General features: G+C 38.6%; 1 protein-coding gene across 7 annotated transcripts in view; it reads left to right on the forward strand.

Moving 5' to 3' along the window:
• Window positions 1–12343, forward strand: part of FBXL4 (F-box and leucine rich repeat protein 4) — a 62497-nt gene extending 50154 nt beyond the window's left edge. For all 7 annotated transcript variants that reach the window (XM_075706698.1, XM_075706695.1, XM_075706699.1 and 4 more), the window contains 3 exons: window positions 1337–1408; window positions 2679–2991; window positions 10957–12343. In XM_075706698.1, the coding sequence (XP_075562813.1) occupies window positions 1337–1408; window positions 2679–2991; window positions 10957–11120 (549 nt within the window). In that variant the 3' untranslated portion in view covers window positions 11121–12343. The remainder of the gene's footprint in view (window positions 1–1336; window positions 1409–2678; window positions 2992–10956) is intronic.
• The last annotated feature ends 1139 nt before the right edge of the window (window positions 12344–13482 follow it).

Genomic DNA, 13482 nt, shown 5'->3' on the forward strand with positions numbered 1-13482 from the left:
GTGTCAAGTGTTGGGTATTTCTAATTGCTCCCTGGAGACACCTAAATTAGATGTCTGAAATGGTCTCTGTGAATACCACATGCTATGTCCCTGTTCTGTGTCTACCAGCCTTTCAGTGCAAGGGATCAGATATTTCTTCACAGTGATATGACAAAGGATCATGTTTCTGCCAAGTTTCATTAGAATATAACAAACTGCGGAGACTTCAGTAAAGCATTTAACTGTAAACTTTCTGAAACAAGAAAATTTATATTTTAAAAAAACTGTATAAATTATACTACCCGTGTGTACAAATATTGTTGACTAGTGTTCGTGTAGGAATTCCACTAAGCAGTATATTATTTTGTCCCTTCTATATTGCTTGTTTTTTTCTGCTAGAAACTATTGTATATCCTGTAGAAATCCACAGACTTTTACTGTTAATACCTTGTGAAACTTACTCCCATTTTCAAGCTCACACAGATTACAAAGTCCTTACAAAGCAGTGAATGTTTTAAGTATGATGCACAACTATTTGTGTTGTGAATCCCAGACTACATTCTTTTTTGTGCTGTGTGTATTTCCAACTACAAAACAAAATATGGCTACAGACAATGTAGAAGAGTCTTTGCTGTATCTTAGAAATACAAGTAAAAGCCTGTGAAGTTTCACGTGTTGCGGAACAGAACAGCCACGTGCTTTATGTTTTGTAAGATACGTCTGATGTTCCAGTCCAATTTCAGGCTGAGCAATGTGCAATAGTTTCTGAAAAGAATGGCCATATTAAATGGCAGGAACGTGACTGTAAAATACACATTATATCTGTTTCAGTCTGCATGCAAGTAGTGACAGGTGCTCAATGGTTGTCAGCACTCTTGTCAGCACGGAGACTCCTTTGACATTAAAGTCACCAGCTTGGTCCTGATGCTGTGCAGCTCTATTGGCAGTTCCATCAGGCTGCAGCTGATCAGCGAATGTCAGAGCCTCCGCTGTGCTTCTGGTGTGTCACCAGCCCTCTGTGTTTTTGGGCTGGCCTTGCCTGTTATTTGAACTTGCCATACTTCTTCAGCAGCTTTCCTATGGGAAATGAGCGGATAGGTCATGGGTGTGTAGGTATCTTCACGGCGATGCAAAACCACATCCAAAGTGACTTGCATAAAGGTTTGTAACGATTACCGTTGCTTGAAGCCAATCAATGGGTGGAGTACCAAGGGACTCATTAAGTGGCATTTGTGGTGTCTGTAACGGAGTTTTGAGCTGTATTTCAGGAAATGTGGTGACAGCCTTTAATGTCTAATTGACCTCTTCTCTTTGTTTCACTTTCCATATTTCCTTCTGGTGTGTTCCCCCGTGGCAGCAAACAGCCCTGCTCAGTATTCTGAACTTCTGCTCGGAGCTGCAGCACCTCAGCCTGGGCAGCTGCGTCATGGTGAGTACTTACACCATGTGGGGACGGTGCGTGTGTGTGCATGCGTGTGTGTGTGTGTGCACATCTGTGCATGCTTGCTTTGGAACTAGACCTAGGTTTATGTTTCACAAAGACATGTTAAATGGTAAGTTGACATTATACTATACCCTCTTGAAAAGTCCAAGGTGAATGCAGCTTAGTCATATACTTAAGGGTTACATACTAGTTTAGTAGGCCTAAAGCATAGCTTGTAGGCTTTCTCATAGCTCTTCAGCCTCTTCCTAAATTTTGGGGCATTCTTTATAGGGATAATCACTTTTTCTTTCCAAAACTAATCATGACTTATTTATTTTTATTCAGACCAAATCATCATTCCTAGCAGAATAATGCTTGTGTCTGACCCTACAATAATAACCATGAGAGAAATATTTTCAGCAAAAGCCATTTGAGTCATAGACTTGCTGGGCACACTCGTTGATTTAAAGAAAGAGAATACAGGGACAGCAGCAATTCCTGCAGGGCACTCATTTGAGCTGTATTGCATGTGCGTGCCAGAGCTGTATGTAGTGGGATTCTTGCTCCCTGCTGTCTCTGGTGGTAGACATGCCAGATTACTCATCAGGGAGATTTAGCTGACCTTCCTTGTCATTCAAAAAGCAAGCGACAAAGCAGAATTGGCTCAGCCTTCCCTGCTTTGACTCATGGGCAAAAGAGGAAGGCAGCGTGAGTACATTTTTCCAACAGTCTTGTCTTCCTATGGTTTTTGATAGTGGGTTTCATTCCTTCTGCCTGTATGGTGGGACCCTGTTTCAGTCCCTTTGGCTCGCCCAAGGTAACTCATAAGACTTCCATAAGGAGGTGCAGCAACTGATCAACCTAGAATGGAAATAAGCACATTCTTCAATCTGCATGGTCAGATCTTACGGTGGCAGGGCTTATGGCGGCGGTGCCTATGGTAATAAAACCAGTTTTAATCATCTTTTGAAGGAAAAACAACTGTGCAATAAAAAGAAGGGGTTTCCAAAGAAAGTGATCTTTTCACTGTATTTTCACTGATCTTTAGAATTAAGTGAATTTACAAACACCTATGTCTGGGGGTTGATAGGAAATTTATTTTATTTTTGTCTTTTGTAAAAGTAGACCTCACGGTACAATGAATAATTTTCAGAGCTCTTTAGAAATGAGAAATGCTCAAGACAGAGCTTGTAGGTGTGTTAGCAAGCAAATCTTGAAACACCTATGTGTGTCTGGAAAGATGGTATACATGACAAAGTGTTTGCTTTCCTTGCAGATTGAAGACTATGATCTTATAGCAAGCGTGATGGGAGCAAAATGTAAAAAGCTTCGCAGTCTGGATTTGTGGAGATGTAAAAACATAACTGAAAGTGGAATAGCAGAATTGGCTTCAGGCTGCCAGCTTTTGGAAGAACTTGATCTTGGCTGGTGCCCTACGTTACAGAGCAGTACAGGCTGTTTCACAAACCTTGCACGTAAACTCCCGAATTTGCAAAAGCTCTTTCTTACGGCCAACAGGTCTGTGTGTGACACAGACATTGAGGAGCTTGCTGCTAACTGTACGCACTTACGGCAGCTGGATATATTGGGTAAGAAAATGTAGAACTACTGGTATATTTCTTACTGTGTCTCAAAAGCCTTGCAGTTAAAAAGGAGTCCTTAAGACAAAACTGTCTTCTAGATGTATTTTTAAGTAAATGTTTCTTAAAATTATGGTTTAGCATATGAAAAAAATTAGAATCCAGTGGGTTTATACCAACTGTGTAATTTGACTACTTAGTATAAATTGCTTAAACTGAGATTTAAGTGTGATTTAAGTTATTTTTTCAATAACTTTTAGTTTCATGACCATTAGGTTTTTTTAACTGAAATATTTATCTTTTGACTATAAGAAGATCCAACTTCTCCTTCTTTCTGCTTTTGTTGTTTTACTTCTGTGAAGTATGACAAAGTATATTTATAGTGCAAGTCTGTGATCAATAAACAGATTTCTGCTTTTGCGCAATATAGATACAACAAGCAATATTGAATTTCTGTGTCACTTTTACCAGGAAGTGAATTTGACTCATTAAAGAGGAAAAGGTAATTAACAGCAAAACTTAAAATGGATTTCTACTAAGGCAGGAAGGAAGTGATGAGGGGCAAAAAGCATAGCAAATCTTAAATTTCTAATCCTCTGCAGCTTCTACAGTTAAAAATATTTTTAGAAATCTAAAGTAAATATCCTTTGGACTGTTGAGTAAGGACTTTGAGAAATGTAGTTTTGCATGATACTGAATTTATTCTTTTTATAGTGGAATATGAGGTTTTCTTTTTAAAATAGTGTAGGACAGCAGGGATATTTGTGACATCAAGGTGGGAGAAATTTCTTCATGCTTTTACTGACTTATTTTCACAGGGTTAGTTGAAAAAGGAAGATTTAAATTAAAGGGAAGAAAGTAGCTGCACTGCATATTCTTAATATTTAATAATTTTAATGAAAATACTACATTTATGTTGAAAGAGATGCTGAAAAGAAATGAGCGCCCTCAACTTGAATAATGTTCCAAGCAAGTTTAAGTCTATCAGCATTTCTCATTACAAAAAAATTACCGTTTGGTGTTGGATTGTCTCTCCGGTATAGCTAGTACACTCTTCTGCCATGAAATATGGTTTTCCTCATGTCTGACTGAGAAAGTTGCCTTCTGACCAACATGGTAAAGGAGGATGAACAGATAGAAACTTACCTCCACCTAGTACAAATTGTAGAGACTTGATGTATATGTCCACAGGAGGTAATGTGTTTTGCATATCCTTAAGGAAATCTATTTTGTAGCTAGATTATTAAGGGCACGTTTCCCTATTCAGACATGAAAAATTTCCAAATGGCATAGTGAATGAAGTCTTTCATAAACACGTATGTTCTCCTGACCACCCACTTCCATGCATTTCTATTACAATGGCATCGTGTCTGCCCACAAAGTGGTCTGACCTTTTCACTACACTAGAGGCTGCCCAATGAATAGTTGGCTGTGATAAGCCTACAGATAGTCTGCTACTTCTGTGCCTCTCTGCTGGCAGTGAAGGTTTGTTTGCATACTTCTCCTTTAGTGTTTGAATTCAGTTGAGCATCTTATTGATGCTTTTGTGGAAAAATAACGTGTGAACGTGAAAATGGAATTTGTTCGGTTCCCTGGGTGCTTACCAGTATTCCTGAGTCAAGTGGATTTGTAGTCAACCTTTCCCAGTGAAACTGCATGTTTGGTTCAGATAGGTGCTCTCCAGAGGATATCCAGTTGAATTATCTGCAAGATGTTACCAGAAACCTTCATATCCACCTTCCAGACCTCACTTTCTTCCTTCAGAGGAATACTTGGGGGGGAAGGTTGTCTTCCACTGTAAATGCATCAGTACGAGGTGATATAATATATGGGACAGAGTTACCCAGCTTTTTTGGCAACAGGGAGGGAAGTGTGTTCATTTCTTTGTCTGAATATGGGAACCATTACAGTTCCCTATGGCTAAAAGAAAGAGTTGTCAAGTAGAACCGTATCGGGTCATCTGGAGGTAGAGTTGCCAGGTATTGCCATGTAAGTGGAGAAGTTGCTGTTGTCTGAACTAAAGAGCTAGTCTCTCACAGTGCAGGAGTTCCGAGAAAGTCATAAATCTCTGTATGTGCTCTAACTTTTGACGGCTGATGTAGGGCCATACTGTTACTGTAAGCTATACAAATGCTTAATATGTTTTTGTCCTTTTGAGGAAGTGTGACAACAGGTCTGAAGCTGTTAGAGGCCTGAGGTCAGTGCTCAGCTTTGCAAGAGTAACCTTGAACAGTGGGTCTTCTCTATGATGTGAATGAACGAGAGGTACTCTCATTATATCCTTTGTCATCTCTCAAGTAGAGAAATGTCTGGCTTGTACATGCATTGTGAAGGGTGTAGAAGTATTGCTGCTAGGTTAGCAGTGCATGCTGTAAGGGAACTTCTTTTACTTCAACAAAGCTGTGTAAAGGCTTGAGGATTTTTGCTATATACAAGCACTTACCTAAGTAGGGATCAGAATGTCTTACCTTGCACTGCAGTCACCAGCGTTGAGAATACTATATTGGTTTCTCTCTGCAGTTGTTAGAACTTATGAACTTGTCAGGGAAAACTTCTTGTTTCAGTTATAGATTATTTATCACCACAATAGCTTCAGGACTGGAGGAGTCCAAGCCTCTACAAGAAATCTTGTTGAACTGTGTATCATTCATTTAAGTGTTACAAAATGGATATTATATATACCCTGGATGCTGTTTTCAGGTGGTAGGTCCTGCGGCTTGCTACCCATCCATCCTTTCCTTAGTCTCTCCACTATTGTTTGGCAATTCCCTTGTTACAGAATCGGAGGACTCTACAGAAGATGAAAATTGCCAGTTTTCAAGGGCTCCATAAAATTATTGGCCCATGTAAAGCATTGTTTGATGGTTGGCTGTGTTTGTGGTGTGTAAAACATACTTCAGAAAGTAAATTTCTGTTAAAAAAAAAACAAACCAAACCACAAGTTGGATCCATATCTGCTGTATTATAATACAGTTTGGAAGAGGAAGCATGATGTAAGTGCATCACTGAGTACATGAGGGTGTGCTTCTTGAAGTTTTAGTTCTGAGCTTTCTTTTACCCACTACATACTGAGCTGCCTGCTTACAAGTGTCATTTCATTCTCTGCCCACATCCTTTCCTCTGACTGACATGGTGGGTTTCCACCATGCAGTACAACGATCTGGCCGTGATCATGTGACAGTTTGGTAGTGACGGAGTACATCATCCAGTGCTGTCAAAAGTTAAGTGGACACCTCTAGACCTGTAGTTAAAAAAACTAGTCTTCAAACTGCTATCAGCGTTGAGCAATGTGACGAGTCAGATGACAAGCTGAATTGGCAGTGCCAAAAGCTTTTCTTGTACATCATATCAGCTGCTTAGTTATGTTGCCGTGGGGCTACCTGCTGCTGTCAAGGATGAAGAATAAATCATCTTAACCTTGCTCCCCAAAAGTCCCGACTGCCTCTGTCCTGCGCAAAAAGAGTAATAAAAAGTAGACAACCTTGTTACCGCAAAATGCATGTATTCCTATCTACATACCAACACCTCCCACACCTTCCTGAGCAAAAGCAAACCCAACGGCCCCCTTGCCAGCTGTCAAAATTTTCAGCTTTATCTTGAGAGCATCAACACATAGTTAGTCAATTCAAACATGGAAATGTGTAGCATGTTGAAATTTAGAATTTGAGTTGTGTGCAATAGATTGAATAAAATGTAAAGAATAAAAGGCTAGTCTGGCTGGTCTAGGGGAGGACAGGAAAAGTAAGAACGTTTGAAGGAATAGTGCTAGTTATTTTCAGGGTCTCTACTTTTAAATATTATTTGCTGTGTAGTAGTATCCCTTGCCCTAGAAATTGGGGCTCTGGCAATTTTTATAGCCGCCATACACAGGTCTCCTGAACAGCTCTAGAATTTGAAGACTTGGATATATGATAGATATAAATGAAATAATTTACAGCTAATAAAAATAATTGTTCTAGCAAAGAAATCATTACTCAGAAGTGCCTTTTACAAAGGCAATACCAAAGAATTTTTCCAGGGAATAAACTGAACAACATAAATAGCAGATTTTAATATACCATATTTTTATTCTGAGAAATGGCTGATTAGTCCATGTAGGAAAAGTTGTAGTAAGTAACAAAGCTTCCAACCTCTAGAAAAATACACTGTATAGGTAATTAGTAGAATACATTGTCAGTCTTTCAAAGGCAAAGGAAAATGTGTGGTATTAGACTTCTGAAATGCTTTTAAATGTGATTTAAGAAATATGTATCACTAAGTGTACATTGTATAAAAAAAAGTAAGGCTGCAGATATGTTTGCTTATCCCCTGGTATGAATAACCAAACCCCAACTAGCTAACTGGCTTTTTTAGCTTTTAGAATAAGATATTTCCTAACATAAAATTTTAAGTCTGAGGAGGAAAAAAGAAACAGGTGCAGTAAAGCATGCAATTTAGGATGGCCTATTTAGTTACACATCCATTAAAAATCTTAGTCTTAGATGAAACGATGAAACGGTAGGAGAACTGTCACAGGCTCAGGTAGGAAGGAATGAAGAACATCCTACACAAAAAATCTGTGGCTAGGCATCTAGAGCTAGCATTTTTGTAGAAACGCACATTTGGATCTTGAAGCTTAAAAGCTGTGATGTGTAAACGAGACTGGTTTTAAATGAAGGTGCTGATGCAGTAGCAATTTTAAGGCTTGGTGGAAAAAAGATGAGTAGCATAATGTGGTGTTACTGGAGTTTCAGTTGGAATGGTAGGGCAGATCCTGCTGGTGGGACAGTGGTACTATGGTAAAATTATGGTCAAGTGAAGTAAATAAATAAAGCGTATTACAGAATTTCTGTGTATGGCTATAGGGAATGTTACATCAACCACCAGATGGTTGTGGTGACAGTGATCATATAGTGGTAAGGGACTTAAAAATCACAATAATAGTGATAAGCTTTGATTACCTTTGCATAGATGAGATAAAATTTTGGGGCATGGTAGCAAAGAGTGTTTTCAGTGATGTTAAATGATGTCTCAAAGCGACTAATCAGAGAGCCTGCCGTAGAGGAAGTGAAGACCAGACTTAGATACCCCCTTGCTTTTAAAAAGAAGATTACAGGAGACTTCTAAAAACAAAGGCATCTTTATGGAAATGAATCCTGTTCAGAAAAGAAAAATGGGAGGATGAACTCTAGAAAGTGAAACAAAGTCATGGTAAGGCAGAATGAGATATTAAGGAACCATTGGCTTAAAGCTAAATGCTAAAATTGTATTTCAGATATGTTAGGAGAAGTTTACAGGAGAGTTACTGAGGTTGGTAGATACTCCAGGTGTAAAGGGTCATTCAGATATAAGAAGGCCATTGCAGAAGAACTGTTGCCTGTCCGTTAGTGTTCATGGCAAGGGGGATCAAGTAGGCTGCTACAACAGAGCCATTCTTTCCAGGAGATTAGCCGGGAAAGCTGCCTTAAATTGGAATGCCAATACAGAAAGCTTTTGAACAAATCAATGCATTGAACAATAATAAATTGTTAGGACTAAATGGTATTTATGCAGCAGTTCTAAATGAGCTCAAATACAGGGCTGTGGAAATCTTATTTCTGATGTGTGGTCTGTCACTTAAATCAGCCTCAGCACTAGAGGAATGAAAGGTTACAAGCATGGCAAAATCTTCTGTAAAGGGTGCAGGTTAGAAGCTACAAACCAGCAAGGTTGTCTTTTGCTCTGTGTAAACTAGTTGCAACCATAAGAAAGTCAGTCAGTCAGTGGACATGAAGGCCATTACAATATTTTGAAGGAGCTGCATCCCTATGAGGATAGTTATGCCTCTCCAATCTTTTAGAATTCCTTGGAGTTCTTGGTGGAGATGAGACTGTTCCAGTCTATAGAGGACTGGATTTTCAAAAGCTTTAGCCAAGATTGTTCTGCTTTTGTAACTTAGCTGTCTTCTCCTGGATTGTAATAAGTGTTTCAAAGACAAACAACAGAGGATAAGAACGTATATCTCTTTTCACAGTGAAGTTATGTCACTACTGTGGTCACCGAGGGTCTGTACTGATCTCTTTATAAGTAATCCAGGCAAAGGCGTGAATAATGCTGTACCAGATGGTAATGCACAGATATTCAAGGTAGAAAAGTCTTAAGCTGAAGAACTTAATGCTTACGATACTTAGTAAACAGATGATAAAGCAGGAGGAAAACTCTTCCATCAAGTGCAAAGTAATCACGTAAGGCGAAATAACATTAACTAAGCATAAGGGGGATGGCTTTATATTAGTTACTGAATTGTAGGAAGGTGATCCTGGGGACAGTTTTTGGAAAACATCAGCTCATTGCTCAGCATCGTTGTAACAGACAAACAGAAGGTTAAGGTTTCTTAGGAAAGAAATGAAGAAAACACCGTAAGACCTCATTATACAGTTACTGACTTTATGCCCAGTGGACTGTATAGTTCTGGTCATCCAATTTCAAAATTACTAAACTACTGCAGAAACAGGACAACAGGGATCATGTGAGATACAAGAGTCTGGAAAACAGACAGCCTTGAGGGAACAGATGTCTGTAGGATTATGAATGATGTGAAAATAGTGAACTGGGAATGATCTCCCACTGCTGCTTAATTACTGCAATTAATAGGGAGTGGATTTAAGGCTGATTTTTTTTTTCTTTTTTTTTAAACTTTATATAGTTAAATTGTAGAACTAAGTGTAAAGAAGTTCAGAAAAGTAGTAGCATTCATGAAAGGTATCTTCAGAAATCCCTAAACTGATAATTTTTGGCAGTTGCGAAGATCCACCAGTGAAAAGCTGCTTTAAAATCTTGCTCTTGCTTTCCGCCCCCACCCCCCCCCCCCTTTTTTTTTTTTTTTTTTCCCCTTTGTAAGCATTGTTATCCCTAGCCATAGGCAAGATCCTGGACGAGATGGCTTTTTGGGGTTCAGCTCAGGATGGAGCTGTGTAAGTTGAAGTGTCTACCAGCAGGTGTCTGCAGTCATGTTGGATATATAAACTGGTTTTAGAGCCTAGAGAACTCGATGAGCAGTTTGGCCTGCTGTAGATGTCCAGGCTTGGTCCGCTTGGCCAGAGTAACCTGCCTGGCTTCCAGCCATTCCAGTAAGGCACGGATCTCCTCCTGTGGGTCGGTGTCCTGTCTGCCAGCTCTGTGTGGATGTCCTGCTCTGCAGTATACGGAAGCCCAAGGGGCAGCAGGCACTTCAGGCAACAGAGTCATACCCCAGTGCCCAGTCAGCTGAATCACGTGCTGAGCACCGTTGACTGCACTGACTAGATTTCCGTCAGCTATAATGGGTGTGTGGATGCACGCTTATAAACACCTATTTATGCAATTTCTGACTCAATCCCACGCGTCATCTGAGCCTGTGTAACACTTAGGAGTTCACTCACTGTGGTCATGTTTTTAGCAGCGGTAAATAGTGTGTTTTCTGTTACAGTTAGTATATATATAGATATAATTGGTAGTCTCTTGAATAACTACCCCTTGCATATGCATAATACCCATACTCATTCTAGAGTCCTAGAAGCCTTGCTGATTTATTTGGAGTTGGAGTAGCCCATAGTAGCTCATGTGCTGTGCTGGTCATTGCAGTCAGCAGGAGAGTCACGAGAGCACGAGTGTAGCGTACTGTATTGCTTGTTGCCAAAGCCCATCATCTGGTCGCTAGGAGGTCTTGCAGCTGTGGGTACTTGGGGTCAGCTTTTGTAGTTAGAAATTCCCCTCGAAGGTGTAAAGTTGTCCCCTAATAGAAAATGATGGAGTTACTTAAGCAGTTGGGTTAGGAAAGTACAAGCAGCTTCTTAAAGGCAAAAATTCTGCACTGTCTCTGAAAAGCTTTTAATTTTAAATCTAATTGAAATTATCTAAATAAAAATTGCATATAGTAGCTTTTTTTTTAATGACATGTTATTAGCAGCTTTAAAGAAATAGGCTGTTCTCCATAACCTTACAATGGGTTTTGTTTCTTTTTTTGTTTTTGAACAGGGACAAGGATGGTAAGCCCTGCATCTTTAAGAAAATTGCTGGAGTCTTGTAAAGATCTTTCTTTACTCGATGTGTCCTTCTGTTCACAGATTGATAATAGAGTTGTTCTAGAACTGAATGCCAACTTTCCTAATGTGTTCATAAAAAAGAGTTTCACCCAGTGACTCACTACGTATGCTGCTGTGGAATTCATTTGACAGAGTTGTTTCCTGTGAATTTGTGCTGACTTTTTTTTAAGAAGAATATCAATCCTCTATGAAATAGTGGAAAGTATTAATTGTCTACACAAATGGGTAAAATACATTTAAATATATTATGCATTTCTTAAAGAGTTGATATTGTACCTAAGAATTGTTTTACTCTGTGTTAATTGGTGGCACTGCATGTTTTTAAATACCAGCCATACATGTGGCTTTAATGAGAAGAAAATGAATAATGTCTTCTTAAATATCCCTTTATAGGGTGTTACACACAATAAACTATGTTAATATCCAGGTGAAAGCAGAAGTTCAATATTTAGCAGTAAGAAAAAGATGGGTGCTTCCTTTTTACGTATTTGTGTTTGTGTGTGTATATATAAATGTATACAGATGTATTTGTATATACATACGCACATACTGTAGCATTCTAGTGTGGCCTGCAGCATAAGATGTGATCTGGCCTGTAATTAGTTGTCTGAAAACCTGTTTAAGCTTGTATAAGAGTGGATTGAAAAGACACTTTGTCTTCATCTTTATGGCAGTGAATTATATCTGATACATTTTTCTCCCTTCCTCCACCTGGATTAGATGTAGTGATGTTTTACAGTCCAGTCTAAGCGACACAACAGATAAATGCAAGAATCTTCTACATGAACTTAGAGCAGAAACAAAAGTGAAGATTTCCAGCTGCTTCTTGGTATTGGATATGAAGTTTGAGCCAGGTACTTAGTGTCATAACTGGTAATATGCAGAAAACTCCAGAGAAATTTTCTTTTGAAATTTCTGTCGTGGTCGAGACTTGATTTGTGATACATCTGGTTATCATGTAAAGTACCATAAAAAATAGAACTTAGGGTAATGCATTAGCAACTGACCCTTACACTGGCATCAAATCTATTGTCAAGTGTAAAAACAAACATTTTGTTCAGTAAAACAGCAATGAAAATTTAGTGGGTTTGAAACAAGGGCAATATGATCTGGTGATTTAATATTCACCAAACCTTAGTATTGGATTTGTTTTGGTTTGTGTTTTTGTTTGTTTGTTTTTCCAAGAGGTGATTGTTCACAGTGCTATTGCACTCTCTCTCTTTAACACTGTTTAGCCTCTGGAGAAGGCAAAACTGTGTCAATGGACAAATTCTAGAGGTTTCTTCCCTTTGCACTTACTTGGATGAAGTTTTTCTTTTTTTTTTCTCCTCGAATACCACTGCTAGAGTATGTTGCTATGTACAGCTTGAGTTTAGAATGTTACCTTTTTAGCCATTGTTGGTGAATATGGACCATGAAATATAGCCTGTCATTTGATATTGGCTCCACTATTCTTGTATTGATGGCACTTACTACCTACTGGAATAAGAAGGAAAATATTTTGTCTGGCAGAAGTACATTATTGCACTGAAGATCACTGGCAAAGAATACTTCAGCTTATGCAGTAAATAACCAACCGCTGCTAGAGGACTGCTACGAATCATTAAAGATTTGACAATCTCTCTGACTCCTGAATGAACGCTTTGAACTCTTTGTGCTGGTGCCAATACTTTATAAACCATGTCATGAAACAGCTACAGACCATTTGTCTGATTTTATAAAAAGACCTTTTTCTTCAGATTTTTAAATTTTACAGAATCTTTTGGGAATTCTAGATCCAAAGAAGGGCATGCACAGTTGGCTTTTTGATTTTTCCTCCACACAGATGGCACTATGGGATTTCCAACTAGATTATGCCATTCCATTTTTTTTTCCCCCCGCCCCAAAAACTGGACATTGTCAGAGATCTTTAGATTGATTTACTTCATGCATGCACACACACACACTGACAGATGTCAACTTGGGTGTGATTCTGTGTGAGACCTCATTTCTTTCAATCAGGTTTGGTTTGATTTATTTTTCTGGGAACTTAACTTTTTTTATCTACAAGTAATATTTTATGTTGTAATTGATTATTAAACATTGTTGTCCTAGTTATAGGAGAACACAGGTTCAGATAATGGGAGTTTACAAAGAACATTATTTCAGAACAAATGTTTTTGTTGTGAAATTTCACTTCTCAGGGTGCATCTGCGTTTATCTCCTTTTTTTCTTCGAGAACCTTCTTGTTTGTTTTTCACTGTAAATAGAATGGGATGTGGATGAAGTGATAGCCATTGTGCCTTCAAACTGGTAAACTTGGTAAATAATTATAGTTTCACTTCTACAGCATTAGTGAATCAAATAAGTGGTTTTGTAATCATCTATGTGTAAAGGATTTCATTCTCTATTGCTTTTTAGGTAGCATAAAGGAGGTTTAAATTGATGCTTTGTTCATACTAAAGGATTTTTTTTTTCT

This window comes from Pelecanus crispus, chromosome 3, assembly GCF_030463565.1.
Source record: "Pelecanus crispus isolate bPelCri1 chromosome 3, bPelCri1.pri, whole genome shotgun sequence".
NCBI lineage: Eukaryota > Metazoa > Chordata > Aves > Pelecaniformes > Pelecanidae > Pelecanus > Pelecanus crispus.